At 39.1% G+C, this 24562-nt stretch overlaps 1 protein-coding gene across 2 annotated transcripts in view; it reads left to right on the top strand.

The window, feature by feature from the left end:
* Positions 1-21898, top strand: part of LOC126203247 (eukaryotic translation initiation factor 4E transporter) — a 282811-nt gene extending 260913 nt beyond the window's left edge. For both annotated transcript variants that reach the window (XM_049937501.1, XM_049937502.1), the window contains 3 exons: positions 4788-5054; positions 15760-15888; positions 19575-21898. In XM_049937501.1, the coding sequence (XP_049793458.1) occupies positions 4788-5054; positions 15760-15888; positions 19575-19867 (689 nt within the window). In that variant the 3' untranslated portion in view covers positions 19868-21898. The remainder of the gene's footprint in view (positions 1-4787; positions 5055-15759; positions 15889-19574) is intronic.
* The last annotated feature ends 2664 nt before the right edge of the window (positions 21899-24562 follow it).

Below are 24562 nucleotides of genomic sequence, written 5' to 3' on the forward strand. Positions count from 1 at the left end.
GAGTGTGTTCGAAATAAGTGGAAATTGATAACACATTAAGAGGACCACTCCCTGCCTATCTAACCTATGTTAATATAGGCAAGTATTTGACTCGTTTCTGAAAAAACTATTTGATGCAGGACCTTAATATTTTTACTGTATGTTACATGATTCTGATAGTCAATTGTACTAAAATCTACTTTATCCATTTTATAGTTTTTGAGAAATATTTTTTGTGAACTTCCTAATGGGGAATATTAATGAATGTAGTACCAGCGGTGGCTTTTTATGTTATGCAGAGTCTCTGAAAATTTCATTCATTTATCTATGATAGTTTCTAATATGATGGGGCATACGTACTAAAAATTTTAGTTTGCGGAAAATTGACTTTAAAGAAAAAACTTTTGAAATTTGTTACTTACAGTTAATTAAAACTGTCCTGCTGCATATGACGGCCCTTCTTTATCCTCTAGCAAGTCTTAAGCTTCTTTTTCTCCTTCCTGGATGTTTGTCTTGCTTTCTTGGCCATATTAGATGCAGACCTGTCAGCATCGTCCATCCTCATTTTATCGCAGTGTTGCAGCCCAGTGATCATATTTTCACCAGGATTAATTCCAAGCTTTTTCAGTACCCAACACTTTCCAATATTACCACAATTGAATGTAATAACAGCATCATGAACTCCTGGTTTCATTGTGAAACATTCATTTGGGTTCTGTGTCTGCCCATGCAGACATTTCCTTAGGAGGTCAGGATGAGCCAAGTCTCTGAAAATGGGTTTAATTGCTGTAATAACAGCAGCAGGAAGAGAATGCTGGTGAGTTGCCTGAGCCCTATTGTATTTGCACCACGAATTTTCTCCTGATGGACAGAATCCATGACATGGCTTATCACCGGTAGAGGACTTATGGAAGAATAGGACCCAAACTTCTCTCTTCATTGCCTCCAGATTTTCTTTTTTTCTCCTAGTTGCCTGCCCATAGTACACCTGCAAGTTTTCTATTTCAGTTTTTTAGTTAACCGACCCTGTCTGGTCAACAATTTTCCATCTTCTAATTTTTCCCCTTTCATATCAACAGCTAGCTTTCTCAGCCCTGTCCCCAAATGTTTTTGAACATGGCCTACACATTCTATTTTGCTGATAATGTCATCTTCATATGGCTTAGAGTTGTTAACATTGTTGTATGCCTTATTGTCACCATCGCCCAAATATTTGGTATACCGTATGCCTCTTGTTTCTACAGAGCGATGAAATATTTGTTGTACTCGATGAACTTCCATACCACCACTTGTTCCTCTAAAATTAGCCACACAGTTGTGTTCTTTATGTTCATTGACTTTACAACATTTGCAATATTTAGACATTATCTCCACATCTAGCACTTTACCGGTGTCTACACTTGTGGCAGTCACTACTCCATTCAGAGAAGTTTGTCCTCTTTTCTGCCAACTTCCATCAAGTGCAACTGCAATATCCAAACATCCATCATTTTCTTCCACTGATTCCCTAGCAGCCAGTTTCATGCTTTCCTCACTGACCTCAATGCAGCTTTCTCTGGTATTGCTGTCAGTTTTTCAAATTTGGTGGTTGATGTAAAGGTGCGTTTACACTGCGATTTGTATCGGCACATGTATGAGATACATGTATATGCGACTTCGCGACATGTATCGCGACTTGTATGAGTTGACAAGTATCAACCTCATACATGTATGAGCGTGCGTTTACACTGGTTGATATGTGTCACTGTGCGATAGCTTCAGACGACGATTTGGAAGATTTGACATTTTTATGTGCTGATACACTTGCTCTTTTGGAAGATGATAGGAAGAAAAGGCGGAGGAAGCGTAGATGGTGGCACAGAGAGTTTCTCGCGAATTAACGCTAGAGGATGGCGCATATTTTAGAAATCATGTTAGGATGAGTATGGACGATTTCCGCGGTTTGTTATCACTTGTGGCTCCTCTTGTGTCCAAAACCAACACAAACTTTCTGGAAGCAATTCCACCAGAGGATCAGTTGGCAGTAACACTCCGTTTTTTAGCCACTGGGGATTCCTCGTAAACCGAAGATTTCATGACAAAACATTTGCATTGTCGCGTGATTGCTAATGCCAACGTCTCACACAAGATTGTCGGCATCCATTGTCAACATTATCACGCGAGGCCGCCAGAATAATAGCAAAACATTGATATACGTGCCAGATGTATGAAAAAATTATATAATGTATTACATACTCTGATTTATATATATAAAACTTTTACCATCACTTTTTGGGATAAAACTTGCACAATGGCCTCGCAAACACGAAGAATAATGTTGCATATGGCACTTTTTGATATTCTATGCAGATACATTAACGTCGAAACGACAGTCGGCACCTTCAAAACTCAAACAGCTGCCAAAGAGCCTGGTACTACGCATGCGCTAATCGTCGAAATAGGCGGCAGTCGACAAGACGACAGGAAATTATAGTACTGCGCATGCGCGAGTTCAAATGTCGCTCATACATGTCGCGTATATGGCCAAAAAGCGATATACAAAATGTATACGCGACATGTATGAGCTCGAGGGTCCGCATACAAGTTCCGTGAATTTTTGTATGAGGTGATGTATCGCGACATGTCAAATTGACATGTCGGGATACATGTATCCCAGTGTAAACGTACCTTAAGTTCATCGCTGAACAAAATGTTCTCCCTGCAGCCATGCCCTTGCCAATGGATCGTAAGGCATAAACTAATCTAATATTGATTTCATAAGGGCCACTTGCATCTGGTTTTGAAGACCTCGTAAATGAGATCACAGCTGAGCATTTAGTGCAAATTAAATCCAAAGCAATTGCTAGACCTTTTCTCCCACTGGCACACTCACAAATTTTCACACTCTGCGACTCACCACACTGTCTACATTGTACAAATTTAGAAATTACATATGATAATATTCTCAAATTTATAATGATATTACTGCACCCCTTGTCACATACAGTAACTTCGTTGTAACTCTCTTGAAATGGTGAGAGCTTCTTTGATGATGCACTTGTTGAAGAATTGAAATTAGAAACATTTTTGCCAGGCAACATAACATCTTGTACAGAAAGCTTTCTAAACTTGTTTCCTCCAAATTGTCGTTCCTTGAAAATGCCTTTCGTTTCATCTTCAATAAACACAAGAAAACACACGTAGGCAAGCATTGCAAACGTAAGTATAACAACTACTCATGATCACACTTGAACAAAACTAACCGCGTGTTCGAAAGCGTGTTGTTTACAAACAGCAGAAACAAAAGAATACCGACCGTTGCATTCCAAGGATAACCAACACACTTGGTAGTGAAAAAAACATGCAATGTAGGGGATATAAAGATCTAAAATATATGCAGAAAAGTGGGTGACAGAAAAGTGAGTGTGGCACATAAACACACGTGGTAGGAAAATGCCCCTTTAAATGCTTGGAAAAAAAAAAAAATTCAGCAATGTCCTTTTCAGAGTACTTAAATAAAACCTTAATCTATCAAAATATGATGAAAACCGAAAATCGATTTTTTTCAACCTGAACCACTGTGTGGTCCCATTAATCCAGAACATAGTAAAACCGTAGTTCATTGGACGACGACAGTTGGCAAGTCGAAACCTTAGCAGTGCAGTCAGAAATTGTCAGGTTTATACATTTAAGTGCAATCGCAATGACAGAGGAGGAATGGGGTAACCAGATGAATTAATAGGCAGTTAGTCATTGGTTGTTTTGCACAACTAATACTCAGTGTGAAGTAGAAGAGCAGACATTTGTCAGTCTTCTGACTTACTTGAGGTGGATCTCTCCTGCGCGTACTCTTTTAGTTATTTGTTGAATAAATTCATCTGTCTCCCCCTATAGTTTTTTGTTCTCTACAGCTTCCTCTAGTATCCTGGAAATTATTCCCTTGTGTCGTAACACATGTGCTGTCATCCTTTACCTTTATTTATTCAGAGTGTTCCATATATTATTTTCCTCATGGAGTCTGTGAATAACTACCTCAGTTCCTATATATCTACTAAATTTTCAGCATCCTCCTGTAACACCTCAGATGTGTAGCTTTTGCTCTCTTCTGGTTATCCCACACTTCACTATTCACTTACAGATAACGCTATGGCCTAGACTTATATTCACAGAAACTTCGTTAGGTGTATGGTCAATACTTCGGCTCACTTATAATAAGGAAAGCTCTCTCTGCGCTTTTGTGCTTCTGCTATGCCCTTGTTTTGTGTCCGGTATTTTTTACTTACAAGGTATCAGAATTTCTTCTTTTTGTATGTTTAGATAAGTTTCACTAATTTGACTTCCGCTGTTCCTCATTACTTTAGTCATCATTTTGTTTACTCAGTTGTTTACTCAGTTTACTGTGTTCAGTGTGTCAGTCAGTCAATTTAGCCGGTCCTGTAATTCTTACTCACTTTCACTGCTGATCACAGTGTCATCAGTGAAACTTTTAATTATATTCTTTTATGCTGCATTTTAATTCCACTCATGAACCTTTCATATGTACATTGAACAGAAGGGGCTAAAGTCTACATTCCTGCTTTATATGCTTTTTAATGCTAGCACTTCTCTTGATCTTTCATTCTTACCTCCTTTCATCCCCACTTTGATACTTGTACACAATTTATATTACTTCTCTCACCCTATATCTTAAAAACCAGCAAATTTCAGGTGAGTGATTTTTCTCAAATTCTTTTAGGTCAAAGGGAATTTTTTTTTTAATAGCACGTGATATTTTGATGGTACACATTTAGTCCTTCATTGATATATTGTTACTGCTTTGTATGTTGCAGGTCGTCCAATTGTGAAAGGAAATGGTAATTTCCATTACGGGTCAAGTATAGACTACCAACAGCAACAGCAACAAATCCATCAACAGCGCCATAATGTTGTTCTGCAGGGCAGTGGAAGTTACGGTAGCAATGTAGGAGCAACACGGTCAAAACTGGTGACACACCCTCAGAATGTAGCAGCTGCTGTGGCCACACAACAGTTAAACTCCTTAATGATGATGCACAGGCCACCTCCACCAGTAACACAAAATCATCCTGGGGCAAGAGGTAAATTAATGTTTGTAACTGTTTGTAAAACAATTTCACAGTTTCAGGAATACATAGTTCAGGTATGCCACATGCGGCATGCCATTGATCTGGTGTTTACCTGCCACTCACTGATCCTTCTAGTAACTTTTTTTATTCATCTTCCATTCCCTTCTGGAAAGGAAAAGGAGGGTTCCACTAGATCTAAATTCTTTTGAGCCCTGCCAGTCTAGCTGGCACTGGCCTAGTGGGACCCCAATTCGGAATAATGTCACTTATGACAAGTTATTTTTGAACTTGCGCAACAAAGCAGTTGCAATAACAAGAGCTATATGTGGGGCTGCAGGGAATGATATTGTTCAGTCTTGGGTTTTTTGTGTATTCTGCAGTACAAAGATAACATACCCAGAGTCGGTGAGCATCATCTGACTATTCCTTAGTGCACAGAACTTTTTGCCACAAAGGCAAAGCAACAATTTTATGTATTTCTGTGAATGCTTACAGGTTGACAGAAATACCTGTTTTTTGGTAGTGGTGGTGGTGGTGGTAGTGGTGGTGGTAGTAGTAGTAGTAGTAGTAGTAGTAGTAGTAGTAGTTGTTGTTGTTGTTGTTGTTGTTGTTTTCTTGCAATTCTTATGTAGTCTGTAGGGGTTTGTGGCCCACGAGTCTAGCAACTCTGTACACCCCCTGATGTAATTGCTAAAGTAATATTAAAAATTCCTAACTAGATTATTACTTGAAGGTGCTAGATTATCAGACTAGGTCATTTGTGTACACTTCCTAAAACAAAAATCATTGGAACGTAGTGTGTTTTCTCAAAAGTAGAGGCTTTTGATAAAATTAGACATTTATATTCAGTCTCAAAAATTCTCTTTGTCCCAGAAAGTGTGGAAATATGTATTGTAATACTAGGTAAATAGTGATTTAATATTACTGTAATTGAATTGCTTCATTAGAAGACTGAGGAGAAAGTAAATAGCTTTAAAACTGTAGTACATATAATCTGCTTACTGATCTTTGGTGGCTTTGCTTTCAGTTGTATGTTGCATGTTAGTGATGTTTTGTTAATTGTGTATATGAAGTGGTCCTGTTGTGAATTGGTTAATGACTGAAGTTACTTCATCCCCTGTCACAGTGGGATCAGAGTGACCTGGCCATCCATTCTAATTTTACCTGACCCTTTGTCCTTTCCCCCAAGGAAGAAAGTAATTGTGCAGAAAGAAAGGGTAGTTTCCTGTTAACTAAAATTTTGTTTGATTTCCGTAAATTAATTCTGGTGAACAGTAAAGCTGAAGAAAAAAAGAAAACATACCAGAAGTAATGAGAAAAGGTGTGTATTTTTGGACATTTATTTCAAATGCAAGACAGTAGCTTAACCAAAAAGAGAATCAAATATTTCTGGATAGAAAATCAGCAAGCAACTTGTTTCATGAAGTAAAACAAGATTCAGAAAAAAATAATATAAAATTTTAACAATTGACAATGTTCAGGGAATAATTGCTGAACATGGAATGACTCTGTAATAGGAGTGTTAAAAAAAACTGAAGTGAAGAGAGTAGAGTACCAAAAGAAAAGAACAGCAAACGAATGAAGGTCTCCTTTATAGGCCAAAGCAACCTCATTTAATGTTAAATTCCTTGTGCTTCTGGGTATATATCAGCAGTTCTAAGAATTTTACCTCATGAAATTAAGTAGTGTCCAGTTTATGGTTTCCTCAAGTGAATTTTCTGGTCAAATTCCTAACAGTGTGGTAGTAAGCCTTTGCTTGTGTAAATACTTAGAATTGCATAATTGAGGATATGTATGATATAAGTTGGAAAAAATTCTATTTCTGCCATCTGTAGTTTTGGTAAGGCCTTATTTCCGGTAACAAAAAAGGTGGGAGAGATGGGGGCATTTGTTGTAGAAAAAGTTGTCGAGGAATTGTGAAAAGTAGAAACTATTTCATATAATTATAGTTCAAAGTATGCTGCTAAGTTTGATTGCTGCTGTTTTATTTTTCAGTACAAACATTTCAGCTGAATTGCCGTCAGATTATCTGTAAGTAAATTGTACATAATTTCTAATTTAATAGGTAATTATAGAATGGATGTCATTATTATACGTTTTACTTACCTCTGATGGTTTTTACATCCTTGCAATATTGGTGGTTCTGTCACTGTATATTTGCTTGCTAGATATGTTCCACTGGTGTTACTGTAGGAATAATGATTGGTTATCACCTTATCTGACTTACTACTATATGTAGTCAGATTGTGTTCTGCATATTGGTATTTTTGTGGCACAAATTTGCATTAATAATTGGTGGATATGATACAGACATTCAACACATATACAGTGCACTGAATGCACTACACTATAAAATGAAATTTACAGTAGAACCAGGATACAATAAAGTGATGAATTTCCTCAGTCACACATTTGAAATTTATCATAAACCCACTGCAACAGATAAAATTTTCAATGCAAATTCATGCAACCCAAAAGCACATAAATACACAAACTTTTATGCTGTGATTAACAGAGTCATAAACTTACCACTTGAAGACGCCACACAAGAGATAAAATTCCTGCAATTTGTGGCACAACAAAATGATTACAATCCACAAATAATCACTCAACTGTAGAATAAACACGCCAAAGTAGCTCGGTCTAAGATATTAAAAGAAGTAACACACTAGAGAAATATCAACAGAACCAAAATTTACATTTATACCAACTACATATCTAGGAAAGATATCTAACAATATTAACACACGACAAAAAACACAAATTTAAAGTTTGCATACCAAACAACATAGTCACGTAAAACAGTAGTAAATATAATTGAACCCAGGAATGTACAAAATTCAGTGCAGACTGCTATAAATTCTACATAGGTTAGATGGGCAGAAACCTCTCTGTTTAGATATAGATAACATGTTACAGACAGTGACAACAATCCATCTACCTTTTTCCACCACCTAAACACTGAACAGCACACAGTAGATAAAATAGAGCAAGCTATCTAAATGTTACACAACACTGAAAGAACCATTAATGAGCATTTTGGAAGAGACAGAAATTTATGTATGTACATGCCATACACAATTTCCACAAAAAAATAGTAAAAGAGCAAATTGACCTGAAACACAAGCAGTACATAGAGAATTCTATTGAAATTATCCACCAGGGCAAGTGGATAGATGTATAAAAACAAAAGACAATTAGAGATAACCTTGCTGCTAAATTCAAAACAGGATGTAGGTTTGAACAAACAATGTTACAACCATACAGCATCACTGGGAAACCTGTCAACAAGCAGATAGAACAACGTAGGTATGAAACTTAGGGATCATATAGCACATAAAAAACAAGAAAGAGATGTTTAATTCCATTTAAAATTGAATACCAAAATCCATCTACAAAGATAGATCAAAATGACAGCATCCAGTGATGCTATATGGACATGCAAAGATTAAAACCTACCTTACAACAATAATAAACAGTACCGCATGTAACCGTAAGACATTGCTGTCAAACAAGGCTGCAACCATTCTTATAACAATAACACTGACAGAATGGAACTAACAAGCAAATACGACAGTGACAGAACCAGTGATATCGCATGAAAGTCAAAACTGTCAGATGGAGGTAAAATTGTATAATAATAAAATGTGGTTAATAATTACCAATATAATTAGAAATAATGTACCAAAATTATGTACCATGTATTCACAGATAACCTAATGGCAATTCAGACAAAGAGGCTATTGTAAAATTAAAAAAATCACTTACCAGCTTACTTGGAATTACAAATTACTGTTATACATGGTGTCCCACCTAAAACTGATATACCTCATGCCTGATTCAAGCAACAGTGAACTAACTAAAAAGAATAGATAATAGCATTGTTAAAAATATATTGTTGCCCGTTTATAGGAGATGCTGGAAGCGGTGGTCATGGACTCCAGGCATCACAGACTTTGTGTGGTGACATTAGCAGCAACATGTTATTCTGCAAACATGATGATGATTTGTTTAGTAATGTTCTGTTTAAGATCATTTATTGTGCGAGAACTGTCGGCATACACTTTGCTCTTTAGTGTGCCCCATAAAGAGAAATCAAACACAGTCCAGGGATCTCTTGGGCCAGGGGCCTCTACTGACAAGTCTGCCTACCCGAACACATTGGTGATGTGGGCCATACTTCAGTGGAATGTGTGTGCAGTTGCTCCATCTTGTTGGAATACTGCATACAGCTTCTTTCCATCTGTTCATTGTGCATAGAGTGAGTCAAAGGTGTCTAGATACACGGTTTGATCAAAAGTATCCAGACATCCCCAAAACCATAAGTTTTTCATATTAGGTGCATTGTGCTGCCACCTACTTCCAGGTACTCCATATCAGCGACCTCTGTAGTCATTAGACATCGTGAGAGCAGAATGGGGCACTCCATGGAACTCACAGACTTAAAATGTTGTCACGTGATTTGGTGTCACTTGTGTCGTACATCTGTGTGCGAGGTTTCCACACTCCTAAACATATCTAGGTCTGCTGTTTCCAGTGTGATAGTGAAGTGGAAACGTGAAGGGACACGTACAGCACAAAAGCATACAGGCTGACCTTGTATGTTGACTGAGAGACTGCCGATAGTTGAAGAGGGTTGTAATTCGTAATAGGCAGACATGTATCCAGACCATCACACAGTAATTCCACACTGCATCAGAATCAATTGCAAGTACTATGACAGACAGAAGGTGAGAAAACTTGGATTTCATGGTCGAGCGGCCGCTCATAAGCCACACATCACGTCGGTAAATGACAAACGACACCTCACTTGGTGTAAGGAGTGTAAACAGAATGCCCGGTGAACGTCATCTGCCAGTGGGTGTGATGCCAACAGTAAAATTTGGAGGCGGTGGTGTTATGGTGTGGTCGTGTTTTTCATGGAGGGAGGTTGCACCCCTTATTGTTTCGTGTGGCACTATCACAGCACAGGCCTACATTAATGTGTTAAGCACCTTCTTCCTTCCCACTGTTGAAGAGCAATTTGGGGATGGCGATTGCCTGTGGCGGAGTGGTTACACGGCAATAATATATCTGCAATGGACTGGCCTGCACAGGGTCCTGACCTGAATTTAATAGAAAAACCTTTAGGATATTTTGGAATGCCGACTTCGTGCCTGGTCTCACTGACATTGATACCTCTCCTCAGTTCAGCACTCTGTGAAGAATGGGCTGCCATTCCCCAAGAGACCCTCCACCACCTGATTGAATGTATTCCTGCGAGAGTGGAAGTTGTCATCAAGGCTAAGGGTGGGCTAACACCATACTGAATTCCAGCATTACCGATGGAGGGCACCACGAACTTGTAAGTTATTTTTAGCCAGGTGTCCGGATACTTTTGATCACATAGAGTATCAGGCACTGTTAAGTGTAATTGAAAAATGAGTCCAGTGATGCACGTGCCCGACAATGCACACCAAACGCCTGTCTTCTCAGGGTGGAGAGGGTCTTCATCCAGAATACGTAGGTTGTCCTGTGACCAGTATCCACAATGACAAATAAACCAGGCCTGGGGCCTCGTTAAGTAAAGCAGGGGGGTTGAAGTAACCATTTGCAGTAGATGTTAACGGCCAATTACAGTAATGAACTTTTTTGATACTCAAATTTCTACTCTTGATCTATGCTCATGCTATAGGCTTTTAATTTCATAATCTTCTAGTACACGTTGACGCAACACTCTAGATACACGAACCTGCTATGATAACCTCCTTACTGACGTGCCCATAATGCCCATGTGAATTCTGTCTGTAGTTTCAGGGGTCCGCACTGCTGGTCGCAGATTCCACTGCACATTTTGAACAGATCGTACAGTCCTCCATTACTTGTACAGACCTTGAATAGTGATGGCCGTGGGAGTTTCCTACCAGGATACGTCACTTGAAATATTTCTACACATTCCTTAATGGAGCCTGCCTTCATGTAACACTCCACATCAGTTTGCTGTTCTAATGCTGGCAGCCACATGTTTGTAACAAGCGAACAATACAAGCTATTCAAAACTACTAATGCAGGAGCACATAGCTAAATTCAACTGGCATGTAAGGCATACTGGTTTTATGTGGGACATCCTGTACAGTGTCCTGAAGACATAACTATGCAGCAGGCCCACAATATTATAAATAGAAGCTATTTGTTTGCTGAAAATGCTAATTGGATTTGTTCAGTCAATATTATTATGTAAAGGCTCCAATAAATACTAAAGATGGGTGCTGGAAAGAAACTGTGCTACAGGGAGATGGTTTCTTAAACTTGAGGGAAAAGATGCTTTCATTCATTTTTCAGTATAATGGAAAGATACAAGGCTACTAACCATAAAGATAACTTATGAACAGGCTCAATGAAAAGACACACATCATCTTTCAGCCAAAGCCTTCTTCAAAAAAGGAACACCATTTACACACACAAGCACATCTCAAATACACCTGATCACCATCTCTGGCAGTGAAGACCAGAATGCAACTGTCACACAGAATAGAAGCAGCAATCTGGAGTGGGTGAGGAAGGGGAAGGGAGAGGATAATACAGGTGTGTGTGTGTGGGGGGGGGGGGGGGGGAGCACTGTCTGGTGGAACATGCAGTAACTAGAATGCTAAAGGGTGCAGCATGAGGAGGAGGGGGGGGGGGGGGGTAGACATGCAAATGGAAAGACGAGGATGCATTGGCAGAGGGCAGCACACACACAGAGGGTGAGAGGAAGAGAAGAGAGGGGGTGGAAACTATAAGGGGGAGGGTGTAGGGTCAATAGGTTACCATAGATCGAGACTGGGATAATTTCGAGAATGGAGAACACTTTAAAAGGATAACTCCCACATGTGCACTTCAGAAAACCTGGTTGTTGAGGGGAGGATCCAAATGGCTAGGGTAGTAAAGCAGACACTGAAATAGGGCATATTATGTTCAGCTGGAGGTTGTGCGACAGGCTAGGTTAACTTGGTCTTGGGCACAGTTTGGTGGCCATTCATCCAGGTGGACAATTGGTTGGTAGTCATACCAATATAAAAAGCTGTGCAATGATTGCAGCAGAGCTTGTGTATGATGTGGCTGCTTTTACAGGTGGCTGGTCTTTGGTGGGGTAGGATAAGCCTGTGACAGGACTGGAATAGAAAGTGCTGAGTGGTTGGATTGGGCAAGTATTGCATCTAGGTCTTCCAAAGGGATATGATCCCTGCAGCAAGGGGCTGGGTTTGGGAGTAGCATAGGGGTGGAATAAGAAGTTTCGGAGGTTGGGTAGGTGATGGAACACAGTTTTAGAAGATCAAGGGAAGGATTGTGGTTAGGATGTCACTCATTTCAGGGCATGATGATATGTAATCAAAACTCTGGTGAAGGATGGCATTCATTTGTTCCAGTCCATAGTGGTATTGAGTGACAAAGGGGTCTCTCCATAGTAGTCGCTTCTTGTGGATGATGGGAAGAGTGGGGGTGTGAGGCAAAATGGCATGGATGATCTGTTTGTGGGCTATGTCTGGGGATAGTGCCTGTTGTCTGTGAAGGCCTTGGGAGACATTCAGCATATTGGGCAAGGGAGTCCTTGTCACTGCAGATAGGCCATCCATGGGTGACCAGGCTGTATGGGAGGGATTTTATGGAGGTGGTTTCTGGAATGCTGCTCCAGGTGCTGGAGAGCCAGGGATTCAGTTTTATCTCCCATCTGCTTCACGTGGTCCTCTTCAACCCAGCACGCCACCTTTATGGACGTTGACCACATCTTCCCTGATTGCTACATCAACACCTTTGTCCACATTAAACCCATCAACTACTACTAGTACTTGGATTTTGACAGCTGTCATCTCTTTCACACTAAAAATACCCACCCTTGTGCCTTTCCACTTATGGATGGCATGTGCAGTGACAAGAACTCCCTTGTCTAGTATGCTGAAGGTCTCACCACTACTTTTACAGTCAGGCACTATCCCCCAGACATAGTACACAATCAATTTCCTGTGCCATTCCCCCCCCCCCCCCCCCCCCCAAAAAAAAAAAAATCTTCCCATCACCGTCAAGAAGCAGCTACAACAGAGTACCTCTGGGTCACTCAGTACCATCTCAGATTGGAACAAATGAACCACATCCTTTCCCAGGGCATTGGTTACATATCGTGCCCTGAAGAAAGGGATGTCCTATCCAAGATTTTCCCTTGACCTCCTACAGTTGTGTTCATTGCCCACCCAACTTCTGCAACATCCTAGTCCATTCCTATGCTACTCCCAATCCCAACCCCTTGCCAAAGGGATCATATCCTTCTGGAATACCTAGGTACAGTACCTGCCCAATCCACCAACCCAGCACTTCTCTATTCCAGTGCTGTCACAGGCTTATCGTACCCCATCAGAGGCCAGGCCATCTGTTAAAGCAGCCATATCATATACTAGCTCTGCTGCAGTCACTGCAGAGCTTTTTATATTGGTATGACTACCAACCAGCTGTCCACTAGGATAGAATGGCTACCTACAAACTATGCACAAGAGCTAGATAACCCACTCTGTGACAACATGCAGTGGCTGCGTTACTACCCTAGCCATTGGATCCTCCTTTCAACCACCAGATTTTCTGAACTGCCCAGATGGGAGTTCTACGGATAACTCCTACTGAAATTCACACCCTCCTCCCAACAGTTTCCATCCCCTCTCTGTTCTCTCCTCCTCACCCTCGTTGTGTGTCGCCCCCCGCCATACACCCACCCATCTTTCCCTTCCCTTTCCCTGCTCCTCACCCTTTTCAATCCCCCTTCCTCCCAGTGCCCTTCCCATCCCACTGCCTCCAGAAATTGTGCCTGTTGGCAGTCTAGTCTCTGTACGCACCACTAAATAGCACTCTTCTCTTCCCCCACCTTTACCCTGCCGTCCCTTCCCCTTCCCAACCCCATAAAGATTGCTGCTTTACTTCTACATGACACTTTCATTCTGGGCCGAGCTTTCGGAGATAGCAGTTGTGTGTGCATATGAGGTATGCTTGTGTGAATGAATGAATGTGTGTCTGTTTTCTTTCCTGAAGAAGGCTTTAGCCTAAAGCTGATGGGTAATTGTCTCCATTGTGCTTATCTGCAACTTTACACGTCATCTTTTTACGGTGATAGCAATCTACACTGAATAGGCAGGACATCATAACCACCTACCTAATAGCCAGTACGTGCATAATTGGCCTGGATGAGAGCGGCGATCCATTGTGGTATGGAAGCAGTGAGGCCATGGTAGGTCATTGGAGGGAGTTGGCGCCCCACACACACACACACACACACACACACACACACACACACACACACACACACACACACACACACACACACACACACATATCTAATTCCTGGAAATTCTGGGGAAGGAGCCAGTGAGCTCTGATGCCACGTTTGAATCCTAGAGATGTTGTATTGGGTTCAGATTTGATGAGTGTGGGGACCAGCGCGTCAAATGAAACTCAGCACTGTTCCTTGAACCACTCCATCACACTCCTGGCCTTTTGCTGTGGCACTTTATATTGTTGCTTGTTGAAAACTGCCGCTGCCATTGCCAAACAAGATTGTCATGAAAGGGTGTATGTGATCTAAAACCAGTGTACAGTACTCCTTGGCCATCGCGGTGCCTTGTGACAGTTCCCCTGGACCCATAGATGCCCACTTGAATGTCCCCCCAGAGCAAAATGGAGCCACCACCAGCTTGTCTCCGTCCCACAGTACAGGTGTCGTGGAACCATTTCACTGGAAGAAGACTGGTTCGTGCTCTCCCATTGGCATGATGAAGAAGGTATTGGAATTCATCAGGCCGTGCAGTGCTTTGCCACTGTCCATTTCAGTCATAGTTGTCGATGTTGTGGTGTTAACATCGGCACATGCATGGGTCGTTGGCTGCGGAGGCATATTGCTAGGAGGGTTTGATGCTGTGTGTGTTCACACGCACTTGTACTACGCACAGCATTAAAGTCTGATGTTAGTTCCGCCACAGTTCGCCACCTATCCTGTTTTACCAGTCTGCTCAGCCTACAGCGTCAGACATTTGTAATAAGCGGCGGCCACCCAACCAGACATCATCTGGCTGTGGTTTCACCTTGGTTTAGTCACATGTTGAAGACACTTATGACAGCACTCCTCGAACACTTGACAAGTTGTTCATTTACAAAATGATCATACCGAGCCTATGGGCAATCACCACCTCCCCACTCTTACACATGAACAGCACACTCACTGATACGACATGAAAAGTGAAAAGTGCATGTGTCTGACTAGCAGTTATTTCTTGCCAGGTGACACTATCGCCTGGATGGGTTTATATCGATAGTAGGTCAGTGGTCATAATGTTCTGGCTGATCAGTGTAAATTTTTCTTATGTGGTTGATATTCCAACCCAGAGTTTCCATTGTTTAATTTTTTGTACTTATAATGTAAACCTTGCGTACTGATCAACTAGGTAAAATTATAGAAATTCAGTTATATTAATATGTACAGACAGCTGTTTTTCCCATACACCATCCACGAGTGGAACCATAATAGCATCAGGCTGACACAGATAAAGTGACTCGGGCGAGAAATGAATAGCAAGTATGCTTTGGAAAACTCATTTCCTGGACTCAGAAATGATGAAATTACACATTCAATTTTTCAAGTTGCTTCATATTTTTAAGTTGTAAGACATATGTTGGTTAACAATAAATATCATGGCAACTGATGACTGTGTTCTCTTGCAAGCTCAAACACTGCAAGCTCAGCTGGTAGGCTATCAGCAGTCGCAGCAGCAGCAGCGAAACATCAATCCTGCTGTGCAACAGATTTTGCCGAACCAAAACTATAATACAGGGCGCAACACTTCAAAGCCAGGTAATTACAGAAGATATTTAATTGCACAAGGCTGGCTCTTTGTCTTAATGCTGATGATGGAGACTAATTTCACTCATTTGCATGCTGAACTTTAGTCTCTTCAGCTGGCATGGAAAAAATAATTTAAATTTGAAAAATAGTGTTAGGTTTTTTGGATGCAAAGCTGGCAGGTCCAAGAAATATAAAGCTGGAGGAATAAATTTCTATGTATGAGGGTTGTCAGTGCCACTAATGGTTTTTCATTTTGTCTCGTCCTAGAACACACAGAAAACAACATTATCACCATTATAATTGTGATAGCTGTCTATTTTCATAATAGGGGTCTTGATGAGCTAGATTATACTATCATTTCAGTATAATCACTTCATGTACCATCTGCTCTTACCCTCCTCCACATCCAAAGCAAAAAGACATTTATTGGAGTGGTATGTAATTGTAAGTAGTTTGGTAATGGGCCCTTAGCAGCAGCTATTATAACACAGTTTAAGTATATTTTCAAATTATATGGAAAGTTCTGGCAGTGTGTAAATAATGTAGTTGTCTAACTACTAACCAAATAGTATAGATCTGTATTTGTCCAAAAGGTAGTGAACTATTGTCGTGGTTGTGTGCTGGTTGACGACGAAACACCTCTACTGTTGCTTGGGTTGTTACCGTTACTTCTAAATTACCTATGTTCAAATAAATTTTCAGTTTTGGAACTCTTAGGCTTTTAAACTCTCCCATCATAAGAAATATGGTTATCTTTCTGTAGTTTAAGTATTACTATCTTTAAACACTTTCAAAATCAGTGTCACAGGCCCTGGCAATCCTCCTGTTTACCAGTACAAGAAATCCTGCTGAACATAGGTACTTGTCTTTCTAATCAGCTTCAAATTGCCCTGGTGACAAAGGTGTAGCTGTTCCATTCACTACCATTGATGTTTTCTCCTCCTCCTCCTCCTCCTCCTCCTCCCTATGCCACCACTCCCCCACCCCCTCAGTGTTATCAGTTTCAACATCTTGGCTCACTTCATAAATAAACTATCATATGTAAAAATCAATACAATGTCATTTTAACGAGGCACATGGATGCATGTATCAGATTGCGAATCGTCTTTACTTTACTTTCTTCTGTAACAAAATTATGAAAAGGAAAGTTGCCACTTGCCATATAGCGGAGATGCAGATGGGCTCAGCATCTCCGCTACATGGTGAGTAGCAACTTTCCTTTTCGTAATATTGTTACATTCCATCCTGGATTTTCCATGCTTCATTACTTTCATCTGTTTGGTTTTTAGAACTTTCGTCTGAGTTGAAGAAAGTAATAAATTGTTACACATGGTCAACCACACAATTACCCAGTGCTTTCATTATAACATCCCTGCTGCTTCTTAATATGCCATCCCTACAAGTTTTGATTAACAATCCCTTGTATTTTATACACAGACATGATATCAAACACTTCAGTTATCAACAAAATATCAGGAAGAAAAGTTTTGTGCCAGTTCCATTGCTATTAAGACAATGCTTTATGACAATTAGAGTAAAGAAATGAAGTGTTAGGTTTAAGTTTGGAGATGTGCAGCAGAGTACTGAGAACACAATAGTACTGAAAACTTTTTTCCCCACTTCAAACATTTTCCTTTCCCGCTCTTCATATGGTTTCCCACTTGTTACTTTTCTTCTTCCATTTAATCACATTTGACAGCTGCATTTGTTGCAACACAGATACTTGCACTACCTTCTTTACAGTCACTACATATGATAAACTGCATGTATCCTTGCAGAACAGGCAACAAAGGGAGCAAACGTGGCATGGGAAAAATCTGTAATTGTGTATTTACCTACTCCTGTTGCTCCATCCAAACATAAGAGTATATCACAGTTATTTCAATTGAAGGATAGAAATGTTATTTCTTAATCTCTTAGTTGAAAAAAAAAAACACTTTGCCATAATGGTGAATGGATGTAATAAAGGGCATTTGCTATTCCATAAGTGTGTTATGTTTACTCAGTAGTGTAGCACACTTATTAAATGAACTGAATAATTTCCTGAGTATGAAGGAATCAAACTGCAATATATGTAACAGTTGTTTTGGAAGTGTCTTCACATTAACCAATCTTCCACAACAAAGCAGGCAGGGGTGTAAAGCTTTCATGATAAAAATTTATAAAATAAGACAGTTACAGAACTTCAGAAATTACAGTATCACAAATACTGCAAAAAGTGTGCTATGCAGATAAATTCACATACTGGTAACAGCTTTGCAAAATCAAATATTGCACTAATTTCTATTCTGAGACAACAACAAAGAATTTTCTAATTTAATCTTTTACTTTTAATACGTTGGGTCAGTATGAAAGTTTCACTTTTATTCGTGTTATGTCAGATCACACAATTACAGTATTTTCAGCAAGATGCTCCACAGTCTAGTTTCTTGGAGACTTGTCAACTTTAACTCTTCGTATACCACCAAAATGCATTCTAATGCTGCTTTTCATGTGTATTTTCTTTGGAGGGCAACATTTTCGTGATCTGTCATGCATATTCACCTTTTACTGTTCCTTTGTCTTCATTAGATTCCATAAGCAAAATTCCAATTTTGCTCAATCTGAGAACTTTATGGCAAATGATGGTACTATCTCATCAATAAACAGATAGTGCTAGTACTGTTAAAATATTGCATAAAATGTTTGAAAAATGTTGCATTTGAAGTGACCAACAGAATGTTCATTGCTAAGTAACACATTTCCTAATAGCTTCAAAGTAGTATCTTCCTAATTTATTCTGCTAGGTGTTAATGGAAGAAAAAGAATATCCATTTTGCTTCATAAGAGCCTTTGCTGCACTTCAAAATATTGACTATTTCATCCTTTATATTACCACCAGCCAGAATAGTTATTAACCTGAAACAAAATTTTTACAGCTGTAATGTCATCAGGAAGAGACTTGGCACTCCTCAGATTTAACAGTGCTGTGTACTTACTGATGTGTTGACCTAATAAAGAGCATTAAGCAGCAGTTTTGCAATTGTTGATAGATATCTACCAAAATATCTTGTAAATAATTGAAGGAGTAAAGATAATAAGTTACTAAGTAATAGTGCTCAGCACTCACCAGGTTTATAAAATAGATCAAATTATTGTTAAGATTTTGGTGTGTGTGTGTGTGTGTGTGTGTGTGTGTGTGTGTGTGTGTGTGTGTGTGTGTGTTTAAATAGAGAACCTTACTTTTTGTATTCAGTTACTACAGGAAAGAGGCAGGTTTTCATCTTAACATTATTTATTCACTTGTTTTCCTTTTAAATGATACTTTTCCTTTTAAATGATACTTTAAACAGAAATGTGTAGAGATTACTAAACTGTGTGTAGATATGAATGGATTTTTTCCTAATATAAATGTAAGTTTTGTTGTTGAACTACAGAGGTCTGTATCAGTAGAACTTCAAAATACCTCGTAAAATCTTTCATTTCATTGTAATCCAAAGATGGTATCATTGCCTGGTGAAGTTCATTGTATCTGTGGAAGTTGGTCTGAGGATAGATTTTGCCAGTGACATTCCTATATGCCAAAGGAACATCTTTTGTAATAGTTCTGACAGTTATTCTGTTTGCTTCTGTAGTTTTTCCATTCATTTTTTGTTTCTCTGTAACTGACATCCTTCATTTGTGATATGAACATTACCTTTTAAATGATGTGTTAGGCACAGTTGCAGAGTCACGGTTGGCCGGAGGACTGCAGCGACCATCCCAGCAACAGCCGCAACAACAAGTTCAGCAGCTCATAACACGGAACAGTGCAATTCCTCAGCAGAACAGGTCAACTTCCCCAACCAGTAACCAGTTGGCTCGCTGGTTTTCTCCAGAGTTGCTGGCCCAAGCACGTGCAGGCCAGTTGCCTAATATGCCCCCTGTGCCATCAACTCCAAATGTCTTGAGCCTTGAGGAACTGGAACGGCTGCAGCAGTCTGCAGCTGCAGCTGCCGTACACAACTAGTACCTGTCCTCTCGTTGCTGTCATTTACTTAATTATGTCCCAGGCTGGTGCAGTCTGTCGTGCAGAATCTCTTCTAAAGAGTAAACAGTTCTGTAGATATTGGTTAGACATCGACACAATGTGAGGAAAACTTCGGTGCTGGAAAGTTTAGTAGTTTGACACGTGTGTGTGGGGAGGGGGGGGGGGGTTGCATGTACTTGTGCACATTTTTGTGTAGATAGAAACGTGCTGTGTGTAGTGGTGAAGCGGTCTTATTTCCTTTATACATGTGACCACAAATGTGTAAAAAGTCTGGTGATTATGCATTATACTACTTATTTTGTAAATTTTCTTAGAGTTTATATTATGAAAGTTACTTACGTAAACTGTTATCCCTTGCAGTGGAAGTAACCCAAGAAGAAGACTGAATTTTCGTAAATGTGAATGCTACTGTTGAAGAGTGTGCTACAGAACTCTTCACTCTGTTCAGACCGATGTTAACACAGTGATTAGTCTTACGAGAGTTTAACTTTTATTGTAAGCAACTTGAATAGGACTTCAAAAATTTTAAATTTTTTGTGTTGAGCAGGTGTGTGAAAATTACTCAGAAGCTGATGGTAGCTGTTGAATTCCTACATAAGTGAGCACAGTTTCTTGCAAATCAGTTGAGAGAGTAAAGTGCAGGAGTTGCATTAAATATTCTGTAAATTTCAGACGTCACATAAAGGTTTGAGAGGCCTATTATGTTTCCAGTCCATTAATTTGATTTTACTGAATATGTTCTACTTCAGCATGTGTAGCAGTATTTCATTATCATAGTTAAACATTCAAAGTTCATTATGTCAGACACAGGCGTGCAGTTTTAACAGATACACAGAAACTGTAGTTGAATGTAACGGTTACCTTAACTGCATGCAGTTTAAAAAGTTATTATAATAAGTTGATGTGATGTTAGATTAATCTTGTAATAATTTGTCAAGGAGAACAGCAGAATACTTTTGGGTATGAAAGTGGAACAAGTTGTATCAATACCGTTCTCTAGTGTAATGACATTCTGCACGACTGAATATTGTCCGTATTTGATGCTACTTCATTGTTGCTCTTCAATCTTGTTGAAATTCTTTGAAGTAATCGAGGTGATTATGAACTGACATTCCTTAAAGTTTTAAAATGTTGTTGTTTATCTTGATTTATAAACTTTCATTTTCCTTTGTATTTTGAATGCGTGTGTACATTAAACAAAACTGCCATAACTTGTTCTTTCGCTCAGTGCTGCCTGAGGAAATATTTTTATGATTGCAGTAAGCAACATACATGTTTCCAGTTGACAGAAAACAAACTGTTCCATTATGGTTTTCTTCAGGGACAAAATATAAGACTGTTTTAAAGCTTTGTGTGATGTTTTGTGCTAAGTAATTTTGTAGCACTTGTTTGGCCATGTGTTCAGTGAAGTGTGTGTGTGTATGTATTTTGAATGAAAGTACAAATGTGTGATAAATATATTTTCGATTACTGTACATTGTTGTGGAAATAAGAGATCTGTTTCTTGGGTGATTGACCATGACTGATACATTATAGGAAGAAAATTGTTTAGCTGTATTCTGCTTTTTTCTGTAAATTGCTTCAAATAAAATAGAGTAAAAGTATTAGAAGAACGACATTTTGATGATGTATTATAGTGACTGAGAGAGCAGCTGTATAATGTAAATAAATGTGTATATAAATATTTATGAAAATGGCACAGATGTTGGGCCAGAGCACACCAAATTCAGTGTATATTGTAGAAATCTTACTAATGTTAATACTTGTGAGTGCGAACAGTAACACTGCGGTGATTGTAGTTGGTGCTGATAGTCCAGAGGAAAAATACAGAAGACTGTAGTATAGAATTTCATCATTATTGATGATTTTCAGTTATCAGCATTGATTACATTGAAACAGTTGAAAAATTGTAATAAGTTTGTGCCAGGCATTGTTCCCAGTGTTTTCTTGATTTTCTTTTGAAATGTCATTGTCATTGTAAAGTGGTAGAAAACTGATGTACATAAAGTTTTGAGAAGAAAGAAATGTGTTATTTATACCTTATTAACAGACCCTGTATGACTTACATAAATTAAGCTCTCATTTCAAGTTATGTGCTGTCATCCGAAAAACTAAACATTCATAATTTATTGTTCTTAAAAAAGTAGTGATTCAGTGCACCTAAGTGAGGAACTAAAGTTCCATCATTCATAGGCACAGATTTAATTCCTGTAAAACTGTGTAGAATTCAAGTGATTATTGCTGTTTTGTTGTAAGGGCACTTTTATCCCTGCAAGCAAAGATATCAGTAGCATTATTTTTATTAATAGTATCATTAACTTTTCTTCATCCATTGCCAAATTATGGTCCATAGCTTCAGGAATCAGCAAATTATCATCTCATTTACCATCTCCTACGAAGTTTAGTTTGATGTTTGGCTGTGATCCAAGGCAGATCTCTCTGCCTAATGTTCAGTCTTCCATTTGTGGAGACATTAGAATTTTTGGACCTACAGGTTCTTAGAAAACTTCACTTGAACTTCAGGGCACAGTCTACAGAAAGCCCACTCTGATACATTCACAAAAATTCCAGTAGCCATCCCAAGCAACAGTGATCAAAACATTAATGAACCAGGTCAAAAGAACATGTGTATCACAGTACTGTGAGAATAAGCATGATCAGTTAAGAAATTTTGATGGCCATGGTTAAAAAGCTGAACATTTCTAGTCTTATTTTTCATTATGCCTGTCTGTGACTGCTTCCTCTGTGGTAAGTAGGAGTCGGTAATATGTCAGTGCGATTGTGCACAATTATCTACAGGGTGGCCAGAAACAGTCTGGAAGAAAAAAAATCTTTTAGGGATGTTGCAGGGTAGGTCATGCTGAGAAATAATTAAGAACAAAATTTGATGCACTGCACAGTTTCAGAGTTAATTAGCATTGTAGTTAGCCAATTGGGCAGTTGTGTATACAAACTAAAATGGCCTGCTAGATGTGATTAATATTAGTTCTCGTAGCATAGAAGACATTGCAAGAGACTGCTCAGCCTTTGGGTTGGGTTCGATCCCTACTAACATCTCATGTCAAATAATTTTTATTGCTCTCTTGATAGATTTTAGGAAACAAAATGAAGAACACATTTGGTGACACCGTGTCTGATGGGCTACTTGAACTTGCTTGCATGCATGCATGCACAATGGTGTGGTTGGGTGACTGAAGAAACTAGGTGATGGAAATTTCATGAAACAACATTGGTGCAACAAAAAGCCTTTGTTTTAACGATTTCCACACTTGACTCGCATATCATATCCATGACAGCCAAACGAACTGCCTGTCTTCAGACTTTTTCAATATCCTCTGTCAATCCTATCTTGTAGGGATCCCATACTGCACAACAGTACTCTAGCAAAGGATGAATTAAGTGTACTATAGATATAGTAGACCTGTTGCATCTTATAAGGATTCTGCCAAAAAGTCTGTGGTTTGCCTTCCCCACAACATTTTCTCTGTTCGTAGTTGTAATTCCTATAGTTAAACTGACAGCCTTTATATCTGTGAGATTTATCATGGAACTGAAATTTAGTATTTCTTTTAATACTCATATGGGTAACCTCGGTTTCCTTTATTTAGAATCAGTTGCAATTTTTCATAACATACGCATATTGTGTCTGTCATTTTGTAATTGGGTTTTGATCATCAGATGACTTTACTATACCGTAAATTACAGCATCACCTGCAAACAATAAAAACAAGAGAACTGTGCATAATGTCTCCTAAATTGTTTATGTAGATTAGTAACAGCAGAGTGCCTATAGCACTTTTGTGGGGAATGCTAGGTATCACTTCAGTTTTACTCAATGTTCCGTCAGTTACTACGAACAGTGACCTTTCTGACAGGAAATAACAAATGCATTCGCACAACTGAGACAATACTCTATAGGCAAGCAATGTGATTTGAAGTATCTTGTGAGGAACAATGTCAAAAGCCTTCTTAAAAAATTTACAGGTGACCTCAGCAGTTTGGTCCCTTAGGAATTCACACGCATTTGAAATGTAAAAAATATGGAGTCCATTTGACATCCCCCGTTAATAAGTCATTACTCAGTGAGAATAAAGAGCTAGTTGTTTCACAAGAACAATATTTTCTGAACCTGTGTTGGAGACATGTCAGTATATCGCTTCCTTAGAGATAACTCCATGTTCGAACACAGTATATATTCCAAAATCCTACTGTTAATCAACATTAGCAATATGGGCATGTAATTAAACTGATTACTCTTACTTCCTTTCTTGGGTATCAGTGTTGTGCAACGTTCCAGTCTTTAGGTACAAATTTGTAGTCGAGCAAGAAGTTCTATATGATACATCAGTATGGAGCTACAGTACCACTGTACACTGAAAGGAAACTAATTAGTATACAATCTGAACCAAAAGGCTTGCCTTTATCAAGTGATTTAAACTGCTTCACTATGCCGAGGATATCTACTTTAGCAATTTTTATTGGCATCTGTTACTGATTAGAATTTTGGATTATTTACTTAGTTTTCTTTGGTGAACAAATTCCAGAAAAGTGTTTAGTAACTGTGCCATATTGGCACTGTCTTCAGTGACATCACCCTATCATGCTGTGAATGTACTGATTGTCTCTTGCTACTGGTGTACTTTACATACGAGACTATAGGTTTTCTGCCAGATT

Source organism: Schistocerca nitens, chromosome 9 (assembly GCF_023898315.1).
Source record: "Schistocerca nitens isolate TAMUIC-IGC-003100 chromosome 9, iqSchNite1.1, whole genome shotgun sequence".
Lineage (NCBI taxonomy): Eukaryota > Metazoa > Arthropoda > Insecta > Orthoptera > Acrididae > Schistocerca > Schistocerca nitens.